The following is a 26262-nucleotide window of genomic DNA, read 5'->3' on the forward strand; positions in this document are numbered from 1 at the left end:
TTTCCAGTGAGTGCCACCCAGAGGAAGCAAGGCGGCTGAGATGAGAACCTCTGGTCTAGCAGAACCTTGCTGCTCTTGGCTTTGTCTTTACGCACACTGAGGACAGGTCTCTCCCTGTGTATGGACACTCTCAGCCTTGCTCCTCCTGTGAAGCTTTGACTCACTGTAGATAGAGCCTTCTCTTGGGATATAAAGAAAGCGAAGACCTGCAGCGAGGGGTGTGCCTCAGTTGGTAGAGCATTTGCCTGGCACCCGTACGGCCAGGATGCATATTCCATCCCCAACATAGCATAAACTGGGCATGGTGGCACATACCTGTAATTCCAGCATGTAGGAGACAAAGGCAGGAGGTTCAGAAGGTCAAGGTCGTCCTTGGTTACTTGGAGGCCAGAACGGGTGCTATGAGATCTTGTTTCAAAAAAATAAAAATAGGATGGAGTGAAGGAATAAGGGGAGAGAGAGAAGGGGAGAAAGAGAGGGAAGGAGGGGGGAGGGAGAGAGAGAGAGACAGATGGGGGCTACAATTCCAATCTTAAGGCAGCTAAGTTGCAGGTATTGGGTGGCGGGTTCTCCCCTCTGTCCTGGCTTCAGATCTACTGTTAATCCCAAAGATGGGAAGAGAAAGACCCTCAATCCAAATCATCATGGGCAAATTAATTAAAGCAAGCAATTAATTAAAGCAAGCTTTTTTATTCATGTACAGGGGCTGCCTCCCCCTAAGGCAGGGTTGAGAGGTCAGCATTGGATGTGAGGAAGACAAGGCTTTTATAACTCGGGGGGGGGGGGGGGGGGGGGGGGGGGGGGGGGGTAGGGAGTTTCCAAATGGGGGATTTGTCAGGCAAAATAGAGTTACAGGAGCAGAACATAAGCATAGTAATTACTCCTAAGGACCTCCTCAAACAATGGTTGCAGGGTGGGCATCGCAAGGGAGTCATAGGTGGTCATAAAACCTTTAAAAACAAAGGGAGGGTTGCAGGTTGGTTATAAACAACTTTTTGAAACAAAGACATGATTGACATTCCTGGAAGGTGCAGTACAGAACCATTTGTAGTTAAGGTAACAGGTGGGGCACAGCCCAGTCCTTGAGAAACAGAGGTTTAATCGTAACAGGAATGAGCCTAGTTTGTCTTTACTATAAGATGGCCTTTAAGTCTAAGATGGAGGCAGGCTGCTTCTTTACTAGCTACTGAAGAAAATACCCTGATATATACCCCTCTCCTCTCTATGTCTGCCTCCCAATCTGTCTATCACTTTTGATCAGCACAGGAGCAACTTCCCAGCCCACCCATAACCTCTCCCTGCCCCCTCCCCTCTGGCTAGCTGCCACAGAGAGGTTTTGGGTTGCCCTGGGAAGGAGCTGGGCTGGGGAGCTTTGTTTCCTCTTTGGGCTCTGTGAAAACACAAAAGAGACCACCTTTCTTCATAGAGCATTCACCTTGAGGACAGTGTCTGGGTGTCAGGCCTCTTAAATGTTCCCTCCGAAATTGGATTGTCATAGATGAGTTCCAGTAGCCATGATGGCGGATTACCTTTGAAAGATTTGATTTAGCCAGCAGATGCCACGGAGATAGAAATCTCATCAGGGCAAAAGAAAGGCAGAAAAACGCACTCTGTGTAGCTGCCACACACATTGTGCAGCTTTCGGCTCCTGTTAGCTAGTGATTAATCTGTGTCGGGGAAGAGGAAGAAAATCAGGGAAACCTGACACAGTGGAGGTGGCCTGAGTATCGGTGATGCGGACTTTGGTCCCAGCCTCCCCCAGCACTGCCGAACAACCAGGACCCAGGGGTAGGGAGGCCCTGGCAGGGGGCCATACAGGCAGAAGGATAGCCATGAGTTCAAAGCCAGCCTGGGCTTCATAGTCTCAAAAAACAAAAAATAAAAAGCCAAATTGTCTGCGGTCACTCCTCGGCATCTTTTCAGAGGGACATTTAGAGAATTATAACAGATCATCAAATTAAGAAGCCAATGTCCTGTTTCTAGAAATAGAATTGTAGAGCTGGGGATATAGTTCATCTGGTGGAGTGCTGCCTAGAGTCTTGGTTACTGCTCTATTGCTGTAAAGAGATGACCAAGGCAACTTATAACAGAAAGCATTTAATTGTAGTTTGCTTACAGTTTCAGAGGGTCAGTTCATGATCATCATGGCGGGAAGCCTGGTGGCAGGCAGGCAGGCAGGCAGGAAGCCTGGTGGCAGGCAGGCAGGCAGGCATGGTGCTGGAACAGTGACTGAGAGGTTACATCCCGATTCACAGGCAGCAGGCAGAGAGAGAGAGAGCAAGCGTGGGCCTGGCATGAGCTTTTGAAACCTCAAAGCCCACTCTCAGTGACACACTTCCTCCAAAAAGACCACACCTCCTAATCCTTTCAGAACAGTTCCACAACCAGGGACCAAGCCTTCAAATCTATGAGCCAATGGGGGCCATTCTCCTTCAGACCACCACACCTAGCACGTACCAAGCCCTGGATTCCACCCCCAACACCCAATCAACTAGGTGTACTGACTGGAATCTCAGTACCTCAGAGGTGGAGGCGGAGAATTAAAAGATGAATTTCAACTTCATAGCAAGTTAAAGGCTAGCCTGGGCTACATGAATCCAGTGTCCAAGTAAAAAAAAGAAAAAAAAGAATAGAGACTATAAGGGTGTGAGAAAGAAAGGAATGAGGTTGGAGAGACAGCTCAGCAGTTACAGCAAATGCTATACTTGTAGAGGACCTGAGTTCGGATCCTAGTACCTGCACATTTCTCATATTTCAGATCATGACTTTAGTTTGGGGGGACTTTACGGTTTTGTTTTAGTTTGAGGATTTGTTTGTGTGACTCATATTTTGTTTGTTATGGTTTTTATTTTAAGATCTATTTATTTATTTACTCTATGTGCATTGGTGTTTTGCCTGTATGCATGTCTGTGTGAGGGTGTCAGATTCCCTGGAACTGGAATTACAGATAGTGTGAGCTGCCATGTGGGTGCTGGGAATTGAACCTGGGTCCTCTGGAAGAGCAGCCTGTGCTCTTAACCACTGAGCCATCTTTCCAGTCCCTGTTGTGAGACTTTGTTTGGAGATTGTTTGGGTTTTTTTGGGGGGAGAGGTGGTACTGAATTGAACCCAAGGCCTCAAACATACTTGGCAGGTACTGAATTATATCCTTAGCCCTAAAATATAAACTTTGTATAGAATTTATATATTTTATTTAATCTTAAATCATTAGCTATTTGGAGGAACAATGAATACCTCGATTACATTCCTCCTCCTCCTCCTCTTTTATTTTGAGACTGTGTCTCACTAAGTAGCACTGGTTAGCCTATAATTCACTATGTAGACCAGGCTGGGCTTGAACTCACAAGGATCCACCTGTCTCTGCCTGCCAAGTGCTAGCATTAAAGATGTACACCACCACACCTGTCATCTAAGATCCCTTCTTAAGGATAGTCCTAACACATTTAACTAGCACCTTCTTGTCAGAGGTGACACGAAGCACAGGATAAACATGGCCAGACCTTGGTTCAAACCCCAGCTCCATCATTTACCCACTTATCTGTGTGACCTTGGGCAGGTCCCAGAACCTCTGGTACCACCTGTAAAATGGAGGCTCACATTCCTACCTCACAGGTTGGTGGAAGATGAGAAATATATGTGTGAGGTGCCTGCTGCTTTCATAGCCTGGTCACATATTATTTATTATTATTCAAATTGCTTCCATTTTCCACTGTTATAAATAATGCTTCAGGGAACATCTCTGTGCATAAATCTTCCTCCACAGCCATGACTGTTTCCTTAGGATAGATTCTTAGAAATGGAATTACAAGACCAAGGCATCTGCATATATTTAGTCTCCTGATACATAACCTCGGATTGTCTGGAAACCTTTACCAGCATTTGAAAAGCTCGTCTGTGTTTTGATAGAGAGAAGGTAATATCCAATTGTTGTTTTGACTGGATGATTAATGAGACTAAACATTTTCTGAAGTGATTATTAGCTGCTGGTACTTATTATTCCAGAACTGTCTGCTCTGGTCCACCCCCTCATTTTCTACAAGAACACCGGGGCCTCCTAGAAGAGAGCCTGACTGGCTGCTCACAGTTAGTCTGTTCATTCATTCATTCATTTAAGCATGCCATGAGGTCAGCACTTCCCCTGTGCCAGGAACCCCACTGGGCCCTGAGAGGTGACCAGACAGACAAGAACTCTTCCCCAGAGAGCTGGAACCTAGTAGATAGAAAACAAGTCAACAGACAGAGAAAACAATTCAACACAGGCTTGTAGCTCAGCTGACAGAGTGCTTGCCTAGCATACATGAATGGGTTCGAATTCCAGCACAGCATAAAACCAGCTGTGGTAATGGTACCCAGCTGTTACCCTAGCACTGGAGAGGTAGAGGCGGGAGGATCAGGGTCGGGAGTTGTTGAGTAAAGTTGCTTGCCATCGAGCTTGATGGCCTGAGTTTTATTCCTGCGACCTACAGAACACCAAGCTCCTGTTCTTGTGGGACTTAAAGGAACAAAGACTAGCATTGGCCAGCCATTGCAGGGCTTCCCAGATCGAATCTGAGCCTGATTCGAGGGCAGAGAGGAGGTGATTGGAGCTGCCAGTTCCCACTTACCCCTGCTGTTCTAGTCTGGGCTGGCCCAGAAGCAAATGCCAAGTGGGAACCATGTGGGCATGTAGTGAAGAACGCGCTTGCCTAGTCTGCAGGAAGCTCTGGGCTGGTCTCTAGAACCACACAAAAGAGAGACTTAAAAGGAGCCATGTTGGAGTGGGGAGTGGGGGGTAGACAGGAGGTGGAGGGATGGGAAGGGTTGTAGGTCTGACACTCCCCCCCCCCCCCCCCGCCCGGGAGAGCTCAAAGGAAGGGGAGAGAATCGGCTCACAGCCGAATTCTGAGAAAGTGTGGCAAGCGAAGGAGTCTTGAGGTCACAGGAGCCCATCAGAGGCCTCTCAGGAGTGGCCCACCTTAGTTTCCATCCTTGAGACCATCCTAGGGAAAATGCCCCAGCATGTGGACTCAGCAGATGGTGTCATGAGTCAGTTACACCCCTGCAGAGACACCCTATTACTATATTTGGGGGCTCTTGATCAGGAATGGATATTGGCTGCTGGACCAGACCATGATCAGTCAAAACTGGCCCACTCCACGGTCACGCTGCCACCAATGGCTCTTTCTGTAGCCTTCACAGACAAAAGAGGGAGAAGGGCTCGCTCCGTTACAGAGCATCAGGAGGCCCAAGAGGCAGTTCCTTAGGTACACACATTGTCAGTGAGGAGCCACCCTATCCTGAGGTCTTGTTTGAACTCTTATTTATCAATGTTCTCCAAGAGTCTACTCCGGGGAGAGCTACTAGTATCATGGTTGACTTCACAAGGGTCCCCTCCCCCACCTTAGGTATCTGCTGTGGGTGAGGGCTGAGTGATGAGAACTCTGGACTTCAGAGTCTGTAAGTCAAGGGAGTAAGACACTGCCCCATACTTTGGGCTGTGGTGGTTTATAAAGAATATACAAGCTGGGCATGATGGTGCATGCCTTTAATCCCAGCACTTGGGAGGCAGAGGCAGGTGGATCTCTGTGAGTTCAAGGCCAGCCTGGTCTACAGAGTAAGATCCAGGACAGTCAGGGCTATACAGAGAAACCTTGTCTGGAAAAACCAAAAATAAAGAATATATATATTTCAGTTGGTAGAGTCCTTATCTAGTGTGCAGGAGGCCTGAGTTTGATTCCAGCATTGCGTAAACAGGGTATGGTAACACATACTTCACATACTTGTCATCTTAGCCCTTGGGAGGTGGAGGCAGGAGTACCAGAAATTCAGTGTTACCTTCGGTTACATAGGGAGTTCAAAGGTAGCCTGGGCTCCATGAGTCCCTCTCTCAAAGAAAAAAGGGGGGGGGGGGTGCATGTTTGAGAATCAGAAGGTCTGGGTTCTAATCCTAGTGGTGTACCTCCTTGCTGAATGACTTAGGCAAGTTGCTTAACTATGAGCCTTGTATGGCCGTGACATCTTCTCATAAAGAAGGCATGACTAGCTTAACCACAGGGGTCCTTTGCTCTTACTGCAGTGGGAAGGCTAGACTTGGGGAGGGCGAGGAAGGGACACAGTTGCAACCCTGACTGGGATGTCCTCTTACCCCTTTTTTTTCCTCTGCTCAGCTGCCACCCGGTCACTGGAGCTTGTACCTGCCAACCAGGCTGGTCGGGCCACTTCTGCAATGAGTCCTGCCCTGCCGGCTACTATGGCAACGGTTGCCAGCTGCCCTGCACCTGCCAGAATGGCGCTGACTGCCACAGCATCACTGGGGGCTGCACTTGTGCCCCAGGCTTCATGGTAAGTCAGGAGAGGCCTCTTATAGCCTCCCTGGTCCCCAGTGGGCCAGCTCCCCATACCTTTGGCAATCTGGAGTGTGACCCTCTGTTTAGGAATGAGGGATAGGACTGTCTCTGTGTCACCTTCAGACATAGAGTGTGTCTGAGAGCCCTTGAAGCTGTTCTCTGAGGTTTATAACTGCAAAGGTAACAGAGTCTGTCCACTGTCCTTGACCCTGAAACTGTCTTCCTCTCCCTCCAGCTCTTCCCTGTCCTCCTGTGCATACATTTTCCACTTACTTATTTATTTGTTTGTTTGTTTATTTATTTTAAAACAAAGCCTCACTGTATAGCCCCAACTGGCCTGGAACTCACTATGTAGACAGCGCTGGCCTCAACATCACAGAGATCCACCCACCTCTGCTTTCTGAGTGCTGGGATAACAGGCATGCACTATGAGGCTGGGCAATGTTAATTCTGTGTGGGGGTAGGGGGTGTTGTGGGTATGGGGGCGTTGTCCAGAGGATTGAACCTACAGCCTCCCACACGTGAGGCCAGCGCACTCACTGCCTCTGAGCTCCAGTCCCATTCTTTCTTTTCCTCATGTTTCTGTGTTACTGTTTGGACCTCTTAATTTTCATTTCAGATGGCTGCCTTATCAGAGCAGGAACTGATAGATGCCCAGTTTCCCCAGCCCTTCCCTTCCTGCAGAATATTAGGATTTTCCCATGTTCACAGCCAGTGTTGCAGTGAGCATCTTCTTTCATGAGGCTCCCCACCCCGCCGTCCTATTGAATTATTTCCTTCGGGTGAATTCCCAGGTCAGCGGGCACAATATATTCACGGCTCTTGATGGATGTTGCCAGATCACTTTCCCAAAGGGTTATATAAATCTATGCTGTCGCGGCTTGTATATGCATGCGCCTTGTTCAGAACAGTTTGGGCTTTTTTTTCTCTTCCTGTCTTGCTAATTATATAGGTAGAGAATGGCTCCTGAATGTTGCTCTCGTTTGCATGTCTGATTACTAGGTAGAGAACGGTCCCCTACGTGTTTGTTCACTGTGTTTCCTCATCAATCATGTTGGTCTTTACAAGGTTTGATTTGGGGGAAGCTGACACTGGGGATGGGATATGCTCAGTGCTCTGAAGACCCCCATACTTAGGTGTCCCCAGAGATAATGTTCCGTTGTGCTTTGAGAAGTGTTTGTGGAGTTGAAACCTATAACCAAGTCACACACATTCTGGCTGTCCTACCTACAATCATGTGACCTCTTGGGTTCTGTTTATCCTCTGTGAAGGGGCTCTCACCTTTCTAGGTTACAGAGAGGGGATGCCTGGAGCCACCATAGATAGCGGCCTTGGTAAATTACAGGTTCAGATCCAGCATGTCTGTGGTGTGGCTGAGGCTTTATATGTCTGCTGAGTTCCCACAGGTTGTGGGTGCTGCTGGTCAGTGGTTCTCACTGTGTAGGAACCAGATGTATAGCAGGTTTTTTTCTTCCTTCCTTCCTAAAGTGATTTGTTTTGAAGATAGTCTTATGTATTACAGGTCTTCTGGATTGCTATGTAGCAGGGATAACCTTGAACTTTGGATCCTCCTGCCTCTGTCTCCTCAGTGCTAGGATGACAGGCATGGACCTACAAACTTGGTTTATGCAGTCTCTAGATCAAACTCGGGTCCTCACTCAGTTCATGACAGGCAAGCCCTTTACTGTCTCAGCTACCTTCTCCAAGAACAAGCTTTTCAGCCTTGACTGCAAGGTCATTGGCCTTGGAGGTGCTGGTGAGCCTGGCCTGGTTGAGGGCCGGCTGGCTGGCATGGTATAAATCCACTGATTCCTAAGCTCTTGTGACCATCATGGCAGTGGATCTTTTGAGAGCGAGTGCTCCTGGTCTGCAGAGCTAGGCTAAGACAAAATGCCATCGAGCTCCAACATGCTTCTTCCCAGAGCAGATAAAGCTGGGTGGACATGGACTCTGGGGTCTTTAAAGGGAAAGAAGTCTGTCGTCTGTCTCTTCTACATAGTTTCTCTCTTACTTGCCTGTGTTGGCAAGAATTTTGGTCCATTACTGTCTAAAAGAATGGAAGCACTAGAGCCTGGAGAGATGGTTCAGTGGTTAAGAGCACTGGCTGCTCTTCCAGTGGAACTGGGTTCAATTCCCAGCACAACCATATGTAGCTCCGTTTGCAGGGGATTCCATTCCCTGCTCATGTCTCCGAGGACACCAGACACACACAGATATAAATGCAGGCACAGGACCCATACATATTAAAAATAATAATAATGGTGGCATTCTAGGTTTAGAGTCTGGCAAATAGTTATTTGGGATTAAAGCTATCCCATCATCAAGAGGTCAGGCACAGAAGCAATTGGTAGCAGGCTGCTAGGAGGGACATTCTGTCCCTGTCCTAGTCTGGCTACTAAGGAAGGTCTATGACTTTGACATGGCTTCTCCTCTCAGGTCCCAGGCCCTTCCTATACAAATGTACACAGACAGGGGAGGAAGAATCCACTGATTCTGTTTTTAGATAGAACCTCATGTAGCCTAGGCTGGATTTAAACCCACTGTGTAGCTGAAGCTGCCCTTGAACTCTTGATCTTCCTACCTCCACCCACTTAGTGCTAGAACTACAGGTACATATCACCATGGATGTAGTGCTGGGGATTAAACTCAGGGTTTCATGCATGCTAGGCAAGCACTCTACCAACTGAACTATGTCCCCAGCCCTGAAGCCACTGATTTCTGAGATTGTTTACTATGCAGACTTCATGAGCACATTGGTGCACCTAATTGGGGGCTGGCTGAGAGTCATCATGGTCTGGTGATGTGCATTGTCATGGATCTGGTCGTTCTCTCCCTCTTCTGTTCCCCTGTTGCCCCCTGTTGTCTGACTAATCACTGCTACTCAGAAAAGAAAATTGAGGTTCCAGGAGGGCTGGGGAAGGTAGCATTTGTCTGTCCATGTGCTCACTGCCCCCAGCCAGGGACCCACTGGAAGCTAGGCTGCTGCCTCCCATCTAGAATGTAAATGACTTCCTGTCTTTGAACTTTGTGGGGCTTGGTGATCAGATCATCAGAATCCTCTCACCGTTGAGTCCAGCCTACCTGGCGCTCTAAGCTAAAACAGATTGTAAGCACGCTGTCCTGGTGAGACTCCATGAATTCCCACTCCTGCTCAACCTCATTATATACCTGGAGAGGCTTTCCTGGGGCCTGGTGGTGCTGGACAGGGGCTGCTGGAGGTGATTACAAAGCAGTCTTTGTTCTCAATGGCCTGACTCATTCCCAGGAGCTCCAGGATCCAGGGGGAGATGCCACTCCTTCCTTGCCCCAGCTTCTGAATGATGTGACTTCCTGCAATTAGCCAGCTTGGTAATATGGGGGATGGGGCCATCAATCAGCAGAGCAGACTGAGCCCAGTCTCCCCCGGAGCATCCCACAGTCAGTAATAATTAGCAGTGCCTTTGTGTGTTCGTTGATTTGTGACTACATACCTGCCTGTTTGCTGAAAGATTTCACGACATGAGGAATTAATAAAGAGCTAATTTTAAAAGCTCATTTCTGGCCGTTGGAGATTCATCCTAAACTCGGTAACCTTGGCCATTCTACTCCACACCTTCCTGGGCCTCAGTTTCCCTCTCCATGTAAGATGGGAGGAGTCGATCAGCCTTGCCTGCTGCTGTGTTTGCGTAGCCAGGCTGGTAATGGATGCATGCTAGACAAGCGCTCTACCAACTGAGCTATACCCCCAGCTCCCTTCCAAGGGCCCTTTAGAAGGATGTGAGGGCAGCTTTATGAATGCTGACCCTATAAGGGCTGGGAGGCTCTTGGACTGCATGTAAACATGAATGGTGCTGGTGAGTTAGAATAGAACTGCCCTTGGGAGCTCAGGGACTTGATAGTCTCCACCCTATGAGGCCATGGGCCAGAGGTCAGGAACAGGCCTGGGCTAATGCTAATGACTCTTAACGATTGTCCCTTCATTCCTAAGACCCTGATGTTGAGGATGCCAAGGACTTGGGGTGTGGCAAGGCTCATCAGACACCCATCCAGCCATCAAGGATCTTGTCCGATCATAATGATAGTCAGCCTAGCGGAGAGCACTCACTGTGTTCCTGCTGCATGCATCATCTGCTTTATGTCTCATGAGAGCCCTGCAGACATATACTTCCACTTTCCTTAGCTTGCAAATGATCTGGAATTTAAACAGGGAAAGAAACTTGGCCAGGATTAGAAAGCCAGAAGTGAAGTGGCAGGAGCTACTACATGCTTGAATGGTAATGAGTTTGGGTAGACGAGACACTCCAGAACAACACAGACCAGAGTTGAAATTCCAGCTTTCCACTACTGCCTCTGCCTATGGCGAGTCCTGTATCCTGCTTAAGCCTGACTGTCCTCATCTATGACAAGGGACCTTGTGGTGAGAGTAGGGAGCTTCCTACATAAGTTTACAAATCAGGGCCTGAACCACAATAGGTACCTGCTCAGATGCCAAGCTATGAAGGTAGAGAGAGTAGATGCTGTTTTTCTCAAGTCCAGCACACGTGTGATACCTAGAGGGTATCGGGGTGAGCTGTACCCAGGCATCCCAGGTGAGGCAGATTCATAAGCATACACCTGCTAGTCTAGGCAGGCCTACACCAGCACCTGTGGGCCATTCTGACTTGTCCCTCAGGAGGTCCTGTGAAATGCCACTGTCATCATGTAGAGAGACAGGAGTAAGACTGGGTAGAAGAGAGGGTCGTTTTCTGTGTTAGCTTAGTCTTGGCAAAAGGATCACTCAGAGCATCCATTGGGGAGGGGCATGAGGCCTTCCTGATACGGGAAAAACAGTTACTGGCCTAGAAGGCAAGAACCAAGTTATATTTTGGATTCTGCTCATGTTTTAGGTTCTATTTCTCCTTTGAAAAAAAATGGGAGCCGGGCGGTGGTGGCGCACGCCTTTAATCCCAGCACTTGGGAGGCAGAGGCAGGCGGATCTCTGTGAGTTCGAGGCCAGCCTGGTCTCCAAAGCGAGTTCCAGGAAAAGCGCAAAGCTACACAGAGAAACCCTGTCTCGAAAAAAACAAAAAACAAACAAAAAAAAAAAATGGGAATGAAATTCTCTGTCCAAAGGAAACTCTGGGGATCAGGAGTGCTTCAGATTGGGTTAGACAGGGTTTCAGCACCTCGGACAGTGCCATGCATCTCCGCTAGCTGCTCTACCAGACAAAGACAGCTCCAGTCTGGGGGAGGGGCAGCCTGGGGAGAATGTCATGTTAAAGTCCTGGGGTACCTGCAGCCCTGTCCTGGCAGTGTCTCTGAGAGGAGGGGAGGAGCTTTCTTCCCCAGTACCCTGGCTAGAGAAAAAGCTCAACTGTAGGTGAGGGGGCAGGCCATGAGGAACCATTCAGTCTTCTGCAGGCCGGGTGCATTTTAACCCTTCTCCGAGACTCCTCATTGCCACCAAAGGAAATCTACACCGCTGCCTTCTGTCACTCTGCAGTCTCATTTCATCCGCTATGTGACCACACATGACTCACTCTGCCCAAACCTGTCTCTTTTCCTCTTTCCTTGCTGCACCCCGTCTTTATGAACATCCTGTCCAGTTTTCCAGATGGCCTCTTCATGACACTTTCCATAGACGCTCCTCTCAGGAGGATTCACACTCGCACCCCTTCTATGTTCAAAGCCCATGGCTCCCGCTCAGGCTGCCTCCCTGAGGACAAGGGCCTGTCTCCCCTAACCTCATAGCTCCTAACCATCACCAACCATGCCTGCCACATGAACCGTTTGCTTGGCGAAGTCTCTTTAATGAATGGAATCCTTGGGACTAGCAGGACCATTAATGTAGAAGTTTCCAGACTGACATCTGTAGAAAGGGGGATTTGGGTCGTTTGCTGGTGAGGTTGGGACTTGACTCTTCCCCCACCCCCATGAGCCTCTCTGAGGTTTGTTTATTTTTATTACATGTATTTATTTTGTGGGATGCATGCAGATGTAACTTGCAGGAGTCAGTTCTCTCCTTCTACCATACGGGTTCCAGGTATTGAACTCAGGTTATCAGATGTGGTAGCAACCACCCTTATACCCTTACTGCCTGAACTATCTAGTCAGACCCCTCGCTCGGGTTTAAAGAGGAAGCAGAAGGAGCTGTCCTGCAGCACCACCTCTGAGTTCCTGGCGCAAAGGCGTACCTTAGACAACTCACCTTACACAGTATAGAGGTTACAGAGACTTGGAGCCAGACACCCTGCCTTTAGATTCCAGCGTCACTGCTTTTTATAGCTGTGTGACCTCAGACAGGATACCGTCTCTCTGTGCCTGTTTTATGGTATGTGAAAAGGAAATGACCATAAATCCCGATGATTAGTATGCTGATCAAGCTAATTGGCCTATGCAAAGAGTGTATTAGTCATCTTTCAACAAGTGTCAGCCCTCACGGCCATGTTTAAAAGGTTGACACCACTGATGCCCACCTGAAGAGGCCTGAGAGCCTGTCTGGGATGCAGATGCAGATGGGATGAGAAGAAGGGAACCCTTAACTGCAGCTTCCTCCAGGGTGGACGCTGTAGGGCAGCTATGTCCTCAGAAAGGACAATATGCTTTCTCAGCACAGAGGGAAACATCTGATTTCACAGCCGTGCGCATGTCTCTGCTGCCCACCCCACCTCTCTTTTATTAAGGCACTGCCTGATGGAGCCTCCTATACACTTGGGTCTAGAACTAATTGCTGTTCCGACAGTGCCTGCAGGGAGTAGGCTGGAAGGTCACAGCCAGGCTGCAATGCCTTGATTTCCCAGTCCCTTCCTGCAGCCTCCTCCCTGCATGGAGCCTTTGGGGGCCAGGAGATAAGGGGTCTTCCTGACCATTCCTCAGCCTGATGCCTTCTTTTAGTTCTGGTTATAATGGGGACCGAAAGCTCAGCAGGCAGGGCAGAAGGGCCCAGTGTCCCCTCCCGCAGGACTCGGGGCCCATATTTCTCCCTAGGATGACAGCATTTCTATTACCTTAAAGGGCTCATCTATTCATGCTGCAATTTTTTGAAGCCCTGTCTGCCATTATTGAGCCCTGCATGCTGGCGAGGGGAGCGGGTACTCCATCACCCAAATGAACCAACTCCTTCCCGCATTTTTTCTCAGCTTTCTCCTCTCTGTCCATAGGTCATATGCAAAGCTCAGCTGCTTGGGCTAGGGAAGGCAGGAGGGGGTGAGAGTTACAGATCAGTGGGGCAGCAATTGAATTTTCTCCACACAAGGTTTCTGGGTGTCCTTTAAAGACATCCCTCTTCGGCTTCCCTCAGCAGGCTGGATGCATAGAGCCTTCTGTGTGGCTCCTGAGCTGGAACTTTGGTGTGAGGGCAGGTGTGGCCAGGAGAGAGTACAGGATGGTAATGACAGCCGGGTGACACACACACAGCACACCTGTTCATTTCCTGTTTTAATTGTTTCATTGCTCATCAGACCCTGTTCCATCAACTCTAATCCTAAGAGCAGAAAAGCAGCGTCTCATTCCCTGCCCTGCCCCCATCACGGACTACTGTCTCGATTATTGTCATAAAAGATTTTTCCTGATGCAGTACTAGGCATACAAATTCACCCTCTAGCTGCCATGGCTGTGTAAGCAAGACTGTGCAAATCTTTTAAAATTACCAAAAATATGAACACACACACACACACACACACACACACACACACACACACACACACACACAGCAATTCTCAAACTCTAGGACTGCTACCTCCTGCTATGTGGCCTTAGTAGAGTTACTTGAGTGTCTCTAGGCTCGGATTTTTTCTTTTTTTTTTTTTTTTTTTTTTTTTTGGTTTTTCGAGACAGGGTTTCTCTGTGTAGCTTTGCGCCTTTCCTGGAACTCGCTTTGGAGACCAGGCTGGCCTCGAACTCACAGAGATCCGCCTGGCTCTGCCTCCCGAGTGCTGGGATTAAAGGCGTGCGCCACCACTGCCCGGCGGATTTTTTCTTTTTTATTTATCATTATTCTTGGAGGGGGGCATGTGCATACCACAGTGTGTGTGTGTGTGTGTGTGTGTGTGTGTGTGTGTGTGTGTGTGTGTGTGTGTGTGTGTGTGTGTGTAGGATAACTTTCAGGAGGTGGTTCTCTCCTTCCACTGAGGGTTCCCGGTCACAGGGTTGCATGGCGAGCGTCTTTGTACCATTTGCCGGCTTTTTTTTAATTCAATTTTTCATCTATGAGATGGGGCTAAGCGCACAGCTCAGTCAGTAAAGCACTTACTTACCTACCATGCACAAAGCCCTGGGTTCGATTCCTAGCACCACACAAACCTGGCAAGGTGACACATGCTTGTAATCTCAGCACTTAAAAGGTGAAGGCAGGAGGACCAGAAGTTCACAGGCATCCTCAGCCACATAGAAAGTTCAAAGTTAGGCTGGGCTATAAACAGTAACAATCCATCTGGAACACAGGGAACATTGCTATTCTGTTCTAACGTGATTCTTAGGATTGGATAGTATAAAATGTATGCAGCGCTTAGAACAAAACCTGGCATGTAGTAGATGCTCAATGAATGCTTGTTAAAATGCATCATGGGACTCTGCAGGGTTTAAGTAAAAGGGCCTGAACACAGGCAAGGACTTGTGATCAGATGGGTTTGTGCTGGAAGCCCCATCTGTCCCTCAGCATCTGCAGCCATGTGCTCAGCCTTAGAGCCCCAGATTCCTTTCTGAACAATGGGTTAAGAAGGACAGCCATGCACAAGGACACAGAGTGAGTGGCAGCCCAGAGCTTGTCGAGGGGATCTGGGAATTCTCTCTCAAGAGCAGAGCCAGAAGGACAGGCTGCACTTCTACAGTTACCCCCACCTCCACTCTGTGGGGGAAGAAACTGAGGTCAGAGAGGGAGAGGGACTTGACTCTGGTCACATTGCGAAATGAGGCAGAGCTGGGGTGGAGCGGAGGTGAGAACTCCAGCCAGTGCTCTTGCCTCTTTCACCTGCCTGTCACGAGCTTGTTTTCCCCTGGGCAGGAGGGATAGTGGTGAAGACTCGGGGTGGTGTGTACGAGGAAGTTAAATCATGTTGGCAATTAATCCACAGAGCAAAGTAGAGAGAATTGGCTTTGTGTCACTGAGGCTCAGGCTAGCTTCCCCCCCCTGGGACTCTGTGGTTTGCGGCCTCATTAGGGAAAACTGCTGAGTCTTCTCTTCCTATTCCACACCACCCTTTTCCTGTGGAGCTCCCGCTGCCCTTCTCGGTGCCCTCATCACTCGGGTGGTGGCCTGGTGCCGGCTCTGCAGGCAGCTGGAGGTGTCAGGGTAGGTCCTAGGCACTCATGCTTCCAACATACCCAAATTTCTTTTTGCCTAAGTCACTTTGTATAGATGAGACTCTTGCTGGCCAGGATCCAAGACCTGGGTCTGAGCCTCAGATTCTTGAGGGTGTCCAGAACCTCGCTGGACAGTCTGAAATGCATGACTGGGGTGAGGAGGGGCGTGCACCATGAGTGCCGAGCACAGCCAACCCAGTACTGTGTTCCTTTCGTTCGAAACAAACCTTCAGATGGGTGTTGCGAGGACCCCCACCTTGCAGAAGAGACTGATGTTCAGGGAGGCAAAGTGACCTTCCCCAGTACCTGGTAGCTGAGCTTGACACTGTTTGAACCCAGAACCTGCTTTAGCCTTGAGTCCACAGTGCCTGAAGAAGAGAGGGCTGTAATGGAGAGTTCTATTTGGCTAGAGACCTTCCTAAGCCATTAACAGGGAGAAGGACAAGTGACAGCTTGATGTCTCAGCTGGAGCGAAGTGGCCTCCCACCTCTTTCTTCCTCGGGAGGTAGGTCAGATGCCACCGAATCTCCCAGATGGGAAAACCGTCTTGCAGAGTACACCTGTCCAAGACCACATAACTGTGGGTACATGGAGGGTGAGGGGCTAGGACCCTGGGCTCGGGGCTCCACAGCCAGGCTCCCCTCCAGCCAGTGCCAAGCACAGGACCAGCCCGGAGTCTAGTTGGGCTCCAGCCCCAGTTCTGTGCCCATCCACTATTAGACTTGGCTCAAGTCACTTCATTCTTCTGTGTCTTACCTTCATCTCCTACAAATCTGTCACCCTTGAGGCTGGTGTGATGCTCAGAGGTGACAGTGATTAGGAAGGGTAGGGGACGCACAGGGAAGGAGGAGGGACACAGGCTGCCGACCAAACCCACCGGGTCTGTGGTATGTGACACAGAAGAACCAGCTGTGACTGTGGACTCCATCTCCAGCCCCGACCCGACACCACAGCCCTGCCCCAAACCTTCTCTCCCTAGTGGTGATCACTAGTAATCCCATTTTTTTTTTTTTTTTTTTTTTTTTTTTTTTGAGACAGGGTTTCTCTGTGTAGCTTTGCGCCTTTCCTGGAACTCACTTTGGAGACCAGGCTGGCCTCGAACTCACAGAGATCCGCCTGGCTCTGCCTCCCGAGTGCTGGGATTAAAGGCGTGCGCCACCACCGCCCGGCTAGTAATCCCATTTGTAGAGGAATTACACACCGCAGGAGGGGAAGAGGTTCCTGCCAGAGGTTTGGTTATGCCTGGAAAATGAGAGATGTTACAGAAAAAAAAGCGATGAATAAATAAGAAAATGGAGGGTGGAACAACCTGGTTTGGGAGGAGGCACACTGTAGTCCAAGCACTCAAGAGGCTGAGGCAGGGGGATTGTAGGAAGATTCAAGGCCAGCCTGGGATACAAAGTGAGACCCTGTTTGGTGAAACAAAGTTCTAAGGGAGGGGGGTGCAATTCCCTGAACCCAGCCTAGGAAAGGTATCTGGGGGGCTCCCAGACCATCAGGCCCTGGGACACAGGTGAGCAGGGGTGTGGGAAAAGTGAGGGGCAGTGTGAGCTCAAGTGTCTGGGCCCTAAGGCCTGGGTGGGGACCTGAGCTTAATGCTCAGGCAGAAAAGAGCCACTGCAGCCTAGAGCAGGGGTATGGCAACATGGAGCTGACCTTGACCTCATTCCTACAGGCAAGGAGGTAATAACAGCGCAGCCCCAGCATACAGTGGGTGCTGGATAAGTGTCACATGCAGTAGGCACTCAATCGATGCTGGGCCCATTGCCCTCCACCTGTCTTCAACTGGACAGAGTATGCCCCTCTCTGCTGGGTGGCTGAGGCAGGGTCCTCTTTGAGCCCCCTTCGCTCATGACCATGGGGTGGTGGGCGGTGAGGCAAGTAGTCTGCAAACTTGAGGCAGTGTAGGGAAACTCGGCCCTTTCCTTGCATCCACACGGGTGAGTGGGTCGTAGGGACCCAAGGAGGATGAGACCAGACACTGGGCAAATCAGGCACCGCTGGGCTGGAGACTGAGACGCAGCCATCCTCCTCACGGTCTTCCATACTGAACGCTCCCATCACCCTCCACAGATAAAGAGCTTGAACAGGTCCCACCAGGCTCAGAAGTATCTTCCTGCACCCCAACCTCCTTGGGCGTGGTGCCCAGACTTGCACCCCAGCTTCCTCACAGACTGGCACCTCTCTGTGCCTGTGACCTGAAACCACACCCAGATCCCTACAACAGGTCAAGTCCAGACACCTGACATATGACATATGACAGCTTAGCGCATAGTCCCAGCACCTGCAGAGAACACAGTTCACGGGCCACATACCGGTTGTTCCCACTTCTACATGAACCAGGACCCTGAAACAGTAGGCTTAGGTTGTATCCCTAGCTTTCTTCCCACCTCAGATGATATGTATGCTTTTCTGAGGCATGGAGTGCATACAGCACATGGGTATTAGTCCTGTATTAGTCCAATAACTGACAGTTATTGGCAGTATAAATGCACTCACACACACACACACACACACACACACACACACACACACACACACACACACACACACTCTTTTACTAAAAACAGTCCTCAGAGTATCTGCAAGGAGAGGTATAGCCAGCCATGCCCCTCCCATGCTAGCCTCTTTTCATCCCTGCTTCCTTCACCCACACCCATTCTCAGTACCTAGAAAGGTCTCCCAATACCCAGTAGGGCCATTCTCAGACATTTAGAGACAAGTCTTTTTGCTATCTAAAAATGCCAAAGGTGTGTTGTTGTTGTTTTTGTTTGAGACAGGGTCTCAAGTCGTCCAGGCTGGCCTTGAACTCACTATGTAGCTAAGGATAACTTTGAAGTCCCGATTCTCTTGTCTCTACCTGCCACATGCTGGGATTACAGGTACGTGCCACCATGCTCGGTTTAGGTGGTACTGGTACTGGGTATATGTTATGCATGCTAGGCAAGCACTCTACCAACTAGACTACATGCCTTGCTCTGAAATGCCAGTGTTTGAGATAAACCACTAATGATAAAAGCTTGGAGGATGGTTATGGCTACTTACAATCAGTGTTTTCCCAGGAAGACTCAGGCCCAGCCTTGTAGGGAAGCCTCCCTCTGGCCCAGATGACCTGCAATTGATGCTGAAATGGCCCTTCTGTAGCTAGAAGCAGCCCCCGCTCCTCAGGTGGTAAGCACAGTACAAGAGCCCAGGACAGGGCTCAGCCAGGGAGCAGGGAGAGGGAGAAGCCAGGAATGGGGAGCAAGCTACTGCATAAAGCCCTCCCACTCAAGCAAGGGCCAGGGAGGTGGGATAGAGATGCTGAAGGCATCCCGAGTCAGCAACACCATCAGCACCAGTAACCATCAGCACGGGAGCACTTCCTGCTCTTGTGTCTGACACATACCAGTGGTTTAGAAAGTATTTCCTGGCTGAGACTATACCTCAATTGACAGAATGCTTGCCTAGCATGCATAAAGTCCTCAGTTCCATCCCCAGCACCACAGAAACTGAAGGCAGGAGAGTCAGAAATTCAAGGCTAGTCTGAACTACAGAGAGAGTTGGAAGACAGCCTGGACTACAGAAGACACGGACTTAACCCGCCCCCCACCAATATCTTAAATGTCTGTATTAAGTCAGTGTATACGAACTGACCACAGACTCCAGCTGAGGCACTGGGCTGGAGTGAGGTTAGCAGGGCCAAGCGATTCCTACTCAGCCTTCACCCTCATGTTCCTACTAGCTAGTGAGAGATCACTGGAGTTCTAAATGATAATTCCATTGCCACTGTAGTGAGTGCCACAGGAAGGGGGCCTTGTCTGCAAGGGAGAAGGAGCAGCGGATTAAAGGACATGGGAGCTGAAAGGGACTATAGGTCACAGCTTTGGCCTCACTGCAACCCATGAACCCTGCCTGAAAGTCTAGGGTCTGTCTTTCTGGAATTATCTCATCTCCTCCTCCAGCAAAAATACACATGGATAAATGCCAGGTGGGCATGACAGCCCTCCTGTGATTCCATCCCCAGAGGAAGCCGGCTAGCAAAAAAGACCAAGTGTATCTGTGAGCTCCGGGTTTGAGAGAGACCCTGTCTCTGTGCATAATGTGGAAGAGTGATAGGAGATGATTCCTGACAACCTCTGGCTTCCACATGGCTGTGCACATACATGCATGCACCACACACATGCATGCAAAAGACATGCGTGCACACATACACATCACACACATACATGAAAAATGGAAAAAGAAAAAGTCCATGTGGGCCAGGGCAGTTTCTCTGGTTGCTGTTTCTTGGGGCCCCTCTGCTGAGCTCTGATAGGCAAGTGGGTGTACAAGCCTCCTTAGCCTGCATGTAAAGAATCCAGTCCCACCCCATTTATACTGCCTCCCACCCACTGAGTGTATTTAAGGGGACCCAGAGATGAACTTTCACAATTTCCTCCTTCATATTAGGGAGGAGCAAACCCCTTCCGTCCTCTCTCTCCTTCGATGCCCAAAAACACTCATTAACCTCTTGACCATTTCGAGGAGAAGGGATTTTCAGCATAAGAGGCCCAGCTGTTGATTAATTTTCCCAAACAGAGCCAAACTACAAAGCAGCATATTGTGAGGGAGAAAAAAGTCAATCAGCAGCATTTGAATCACATTTCATAGAACATATAAGTCATTAGGCACCAGGGTTAGCACCAACACTGCTCAGCTGACTTGTACAGGGAGGGAGGCAGAAGGAGAGGCTTCATTCTTTCAGGGGCAGCAATGAGGTTTCCACGCCACCAGCAGCTCTCTTAGATGGGGTTCAGGATGTTAACAGTCCATTCTGCATCTCTAATAATGCAGGAGAGGAGGAAGTCCACAGCCTCCTTTCACAGCAGAATGAAGAGGCCTGGTTCCCGGAGTCCTGGTGAGCAGCCCGCTGTAGGAGCCAGGGACAAGATCCTGTAGGTTAGAGGCTTCTCCTTCCCAGAAGTGCTTGTGCATTAAAGAGACAGAACAGCAGAACACATGGACACCAGTGTTCTGGATCAAGACATGGGCACATCCTTTGATGCCCTATGGTGGTAAATGCACTGTGTAAACAGTCAGCTAGCAGGGGCAGCCTTATACTGTCACCCACAGCGACGTGAGTGAGGAGTTCTCCCAGAGACCTCCACTCCAGGGAGCTTGGGATTCTTGACCACACCAGAGAACTTCAGGGCCAGTCAGTGTTATGTAGGGATGGAGCTTATTTTTGAAAGAGATTTAGCGTAGATTAAGCATGTACACAAAAGGGGAGCGAGACAAAGGACCATTATGGAGTAGTCAGGGTCAGAGTGTGGGCCCCCATAGTTCAAGCAGCTAGTCCCTGTCACCTGTCCTCAATGGGCCAATTAAACAGATGTTAATGAAAATCAGAAAAGGAGGTGTAATCATCGGGTCATATGGCCAAAAGAAGCCCAGTGACACCCTGTTCTCACCACCTTGTCTATCCTGGGGTTTTGACATGAGGTGCACATTAGACAGCTAGAGGCATACATAACTAAGCAGTCGTGGTCAAGGTGTAGGGTTCCCCATCATTGTCTGGGCTCCAGCCTCTCCCATAGGCAGTTGCACCGTCAGAGCTGTGTGAGATTTCCTCCTGGGAGACAAGGAGACCAGGCCCCAGCCTTTCCCTTCTCTCAGCATGAGATTCCTGGGGAAATTCCAATTGCCCATTAACAAAATTCCATCAACACACAGTCTGATGGTCACAGGGAGGACACGCGTGTCTCTTTAAAATACCATCATTCCTGCCAGGATGGCTACAAGACCCAAGAGGACAGTGCACGCTCACGTGTGGGGCCGCAGTTCTCGGAAAGTGTTCTGTAATTCATTTTATTCATTATTGCTGTTGTGTATGTAGGCGTGCTGTTGCACACGTACCGCAGCACATGTGTGGCTGTCAGAGGACAACTCTGTGGAGTCGCTTCTCTCCTTGCACACTCACGTGGGGTCCATGATCAAACTCAGCTGGGTTTGCATAGTGAGTGCTTTTAGCTGCTCAGACATCCCCTGGGTGTGGGTTTCTTTTCTTTTTTTTTTTTTTTGGTTTTTTGAGACAGGGTTTCTCTGTGTAGCTTTGCGCCTTTCCTGGAACTCGCTTTGGAGACCAGGCTGGCCTCGAACTCACAGAGATCCGCCTGGCTCTGCCTCCTGAGTGCTGGAATTAAAGGCGTGCGCCACCACCGCCCGGCTGGTGTGGGTTTCTTAAGAGGAAGCTCCCCTCAGCTTCTTTGTAGTCGTATATATGGTCTGGGTGACTTCTGAAGTGCCATTGTTCAAAGGGTCTCGAGATATTTGAGATATTTATTGGTGGTGGTGGTGGTAGTTGTTAGTTGTTAGTTGGGTTTTGTACTTCAATGGACGAGACCATAGAGTTCTCCTAAAGAGTGCTAGACAGGATGCAGGCCGATAATATAAAAACACGGGCCAAAGGATGGAAGGAGCTGGTATTATACTAGGTCACAAGGATGTTGAGACATGCTTTCACCATAAATGAGGTGGTCTCGCTTGTGAGATTTAGAAAGTTTCAGGGTTTGTCAGTTTGCTTTGGAGAACTGCATGGTTATTTCTAACTCGCTATATATTACAGAAGACAAATTTTGTGTGGTCAGCAGGAAAGTAGAGGTGACGAAAACATGGGTCTCTTCTGTCATTCTCTTGGGCTTTCTTTCTCCTACTTATTCAAAGGATAATCATTAGGTGTTGATGGATACAGTCCATCATGGTGGGAAAGGCACGGCAGCCGGAGCATGAGGCTGGCTTGGCAGTCGGGAAGCAGACGGACCACATTGTGTCCATAACAGGGACAGTACAGACTTCCAGCTGAAAGAGTACATCTAAACTCAAAGATCCTGCTGCAGCCCTCAAGTGTGGCTTATACCATGGGAGCATCCTTATTTGAAATGTCCGTGTAGAAGGAAGGGTACACAGGTGCATGTAAAGGAGACTGTGCAATGCCTGAGTAGAGAGAAAACTATAAAATGTCCGTGTAGAAGGAAGACTCTGTGTAGGTCATCTTCACAGCAAGTTTCGTAACTTGTGATGGACCTCTTGACTCTCAGCTGGTGAGAAACTTCAAACAGACTGAGATGAGGTGCCCCATCCTTCTTCATGGGCCCTTACTGTTTCCTCCTTTCTTCCTTTCTTCCTTTTAAGAGCTTGCTATATAGGCCAGGCTGGCGTCAAACCTGCAGTTGTTCTTCAGTGAAGGAGACCAGAGATTTTTTTTTCCTTAAGGAGTCCTGGACAGGATTAAAGGCTGGTAATATAAAAACACAGGCAGAGGCTGGGCCCCAGATCATCCTGTGCCCCTAGAGCCTAGAACATGGCTCTCCACTGGCCCCACAGCAAACATTCATAGAATTGCTGGCCTGAGCAAGAAGCATGGGGACAGAGCCCAGGCTGTCTGGTCCTGCCCACAGTGGAAGCCAGTGTGTACCCACAGTCCACCTGGGTCAATATACATATATCCAGGGTCATGTCTTGGCAGAGTTCCAAACACTGACGGTTTAGTCTAGCCTTGAATATAATCAAACTGATTCTTCAAAGTAGAAAAACAGATCCACCAGAGGCAAAAAACACAGAAGTAAACTGCTACACAAGCTCATGGAGACACAGGACCAACTGCCTCGCTTTAGACACAACCCATATTAGCAAGATTAAGGTTTGTTAGTGACTCTTGGTAGCTAAGGCAGTATCAGTTGACCCAGGCCAGGGACTACCCTACATAGCCTCACCTAAAAAAGGCTAACCATTGGCTTACAGCAAATGCCTGTCACCAGAGGCTGCCAATCAACTGCAGAACCACCTGACCCTCAGCTCATAGGCTGGAGTCTAGAGAACCAGAAGCCAACTGGAGGGAAACTTGCGCTCAGGCTTGCTGAACTGTGAAGGTCAGGAAACTGAACTTACTATCAGTGGTAGATGGCGAGGCATGCTGAAAGCCAGTGGACAGCCAGAGCAGGATTACACACGGCACCATGGCCTCCTATGCTGTCTTTTTCTTTCCTTTCTCCTAGTACTGAGGATTGAACTGGAGACCCTGTGCATGCCATACAAGCTCTCTAACACACACACACACACCCCTACCCATCTTTTTTACTTTTTGCTTTGAGACAGGGTCTTACTAAGTTGTCCAGGTTGGCCTTGATTTTTTAATCTTCCCACCTCAGCCTCCTAAGTAGCTGGGATTACAGGCATGTGCCACCAGGCCCAGATTCTACCCCCCCTCTTTTTTTTCCTCTCAGGAACAAATGAAAGTATTTGGAACATCGCTTGGCATAGGGTGACCTTGCAGAAACTGGTCCTCCCAGCCTCTAAGACTATGTACTTGGTGTATGCTAGTTAAAGAGCTGAGAAGGGGGAATGAATGGCAAGCTCACGGGGCTGAGTTGGTGAGAAATGGATCTGTCCTTCCCCACTCCCTTCTGCTTAAATCTTGAGGGGCTTGTCATTCATTTTTATTATTTTTCTGTCTGGGTTTCTGTCTGTGTGCCTGGTGCCCACTGAGGCCAGATCAGGTGTCAGATTCCCTGGAACTGAAGTTACAGGTGGTTGTCAGCTGCCATGTGGGTGCTGAGACCCCAACGTGGGTCCTCTGGAAGAGCAGCAGCCAGTGCTCTTAACCTGGAACCATCTCTTCAGGCTCTTGTCATATTCTTTTCAGAAGATGTTATATCTTTCCACAATAGCAAGGTTTATCTGAGGCTTGCTTATTTATTTATTTTGTGGAACTGGGGGAGGGGATCAAACTGAAGGGGTCAGATTTGCCTTGCGCATATGTTCTCCCACTGAGCCATATCTCCATCCCTCATTATTATTATTTTTAATTAAAGGTTTTTAAAAATTATTTTATTGCCAGGCACATGCCTTTAATCCCAGCACTTGGGAGGCAGAGGCAGGCAGATCTCTGAATTCGAGACCAGCCTGATCTACAGAGTGAGTTCCAGGATAGACAGGGCTGCTAACAAAAGACTGCTAAGACATGGGTTTAAGCCAATAGAAAGCCTTTATTAGCCAGCCAACAACTACACTGAGTATTTGTGATCCCACGGTAGCACCAGGCCTTTCTCAGGGTGAGCTTTTAATCACAAAAACCATGTTCTAGGTTGACATACTTCAGTTAGCAAGAGCAGTTAGCCAGAGCAAAACCAAGAAACCCAAAATCAAGGTTAGTACATTCAGAGACTTCCCCAGAACTACGGACTGTGATGGATCAGGCCTTTGTTTTAGTTTTGGCAGGTGGTGCTGTCTTCGTGCTGAGTTTTACAGCCTGAACGGCACTTCCATCATGGAGTCAGTTGTGCTAAGGTGTGGGGGCTGTTACAGATATAGAGACAGTGTCTCATGTGGCCCAGGCTGGCCTTGAACTCACTATGTAGTTAAGGATGACCTTGAACTTCTGATCCTCCTGCCTCCATCTCCCTGGGATTCCAGGTGTGCACCACTGTGCCCACTTTACGCAGTGCTGGGGACAGAACCCTGGGCCTAATGAATGCCAGGTAAACACTCTTACCAAATGAGCTGTACCTCCAACTGTCTTCAGGCCCCTTTACAGTTGTTCACCCCTGGAATACCCCCAGCCTGGACCACTATGTTGTCTTGCCCACATCAAGCTGCATCCTGGGCAGCCTTCATTGCCCCCAAGACTCAGAGGTCCTCACTCCCAGCCTCTGCCCTGTACCTTGATCTTTCACCTCGCCCACCCCAGGAGCTACCATCACTGCCAGTACCCTGTGCTGTACCACCCACATCCACCCCTGAGGCTGAGGCACCACCCACATCCACCCCTGAGGCTGAGGCACCACCCACATCCACCCCTGAGGCTGAGGCACCACCCACATGCACCCCACCCCCACCAGGCTGAGGCACCACCCACATCCACCCCTGAGGCTGAGGCCCTCATTCTAGCCCGGAGCTAGAAATCAGTGGCCCTCTGCTGAGCCCCGTTTTAGAACTTGGCCTTAAAGACAGCCCGCTCTCCTAGGAGTCACGCCATCCTTGGTCAGCAGATAGCTCATGACTGACAAAGATCCTTCCTCCAGGTAACTCTGGGTGCTTTCGTCCTGAGCTTCCTGACAGCTAGGGGAGGTCATCCTTGCAGCGGACTCTCTGGTTACCTTCTGCTTGCCTGGTCATCTTTTCTGACCCCGCATTAGGGTTGTCTGAAATCAGGGTCCTCATGTCCCAAAATGGCCCCCAGAGAGGCTGGTTCACAGCACCCAGTGACATGGTCAAGGAGCCAGCCTGGGAGCAAAGAGACCCCAGCTACCTTGAGCTCCGTGACCTGGGCCATTACATGGCTTTCTCACGTAACTGCCTTTGGCTGGGTCATGGGAAGAACAGGAAGCAAGAGTTTGTGTCTCTGAGGTGTGGTGAGGATAAAAGGAGACCGTGTGTGAGATCCCGAGAGAGCACTCAAAAGCTACCCGTCAGCGCCATCTGACTTCTCTGAGGCACCAACAAACGTGGATCAGCTGCCTCTCTGTGCACCATGCTGGTGAGAATTAAAACAGATTGAAATCTCACTGGGCTCTGGCCTGTAATCTCCTCAAGCTGCAGGTGGAGGCAGAAGGATCAAAGGTTCAGGGTCCTCCTCAGCTACACAGAGTCTGATCCTGTCACCCCCCACCCTTCTGACTCCCAACCCCCTTACTCCCCCACAGTTCAACTGATAGGAGGT

General features: G+C 49.5%; 1 protein-coding gene across 25 annotated transcripts in view; it reads left to right on the forward strand.

Annotated features, from left to right (window-relative positions):
- Megf11 (multiple EGF like domains 11) overlaps positions 1–26262 on the forward strand; it is a 330509-nt gene that overhangs the window by 267820 nt on the left and 36427 nt on the right. For all 25 annotated transcript variants that reach the window (XR_008212813.1, XR_008212814.1, XM_052711804.1 and 22 more), the window contains one exon: positions 6147–6321. Coding sequence is in view for 23 of the 25 variants with exons in the window: in XM_052711804.1 (XP_052567764.1) it covers positions 6147–6321 (175 nt within the window). In the remaining 2 variants the exon portion in view is untranslated. The remainder of the gene's footprint in view (positions 1–6146; positions 6322–26262) is intronic.

This window comes from Peromyscus californicus, unplaced genomic scaffold (assembly GCF_007827085.1).
Source record: "Peromyscus californicus insignis strain IS unplaced genomic scaffold, ASM782708v3 Scaffold_11__1_contigs__length_118956290, whole genome shotgun sequence".
Lineage (NCBI taxonomy): Eukaryota > Metazoa > Chordata > Mammalia > Rodentia > Cricetidae > Peromyscus > Peromyscus californicus.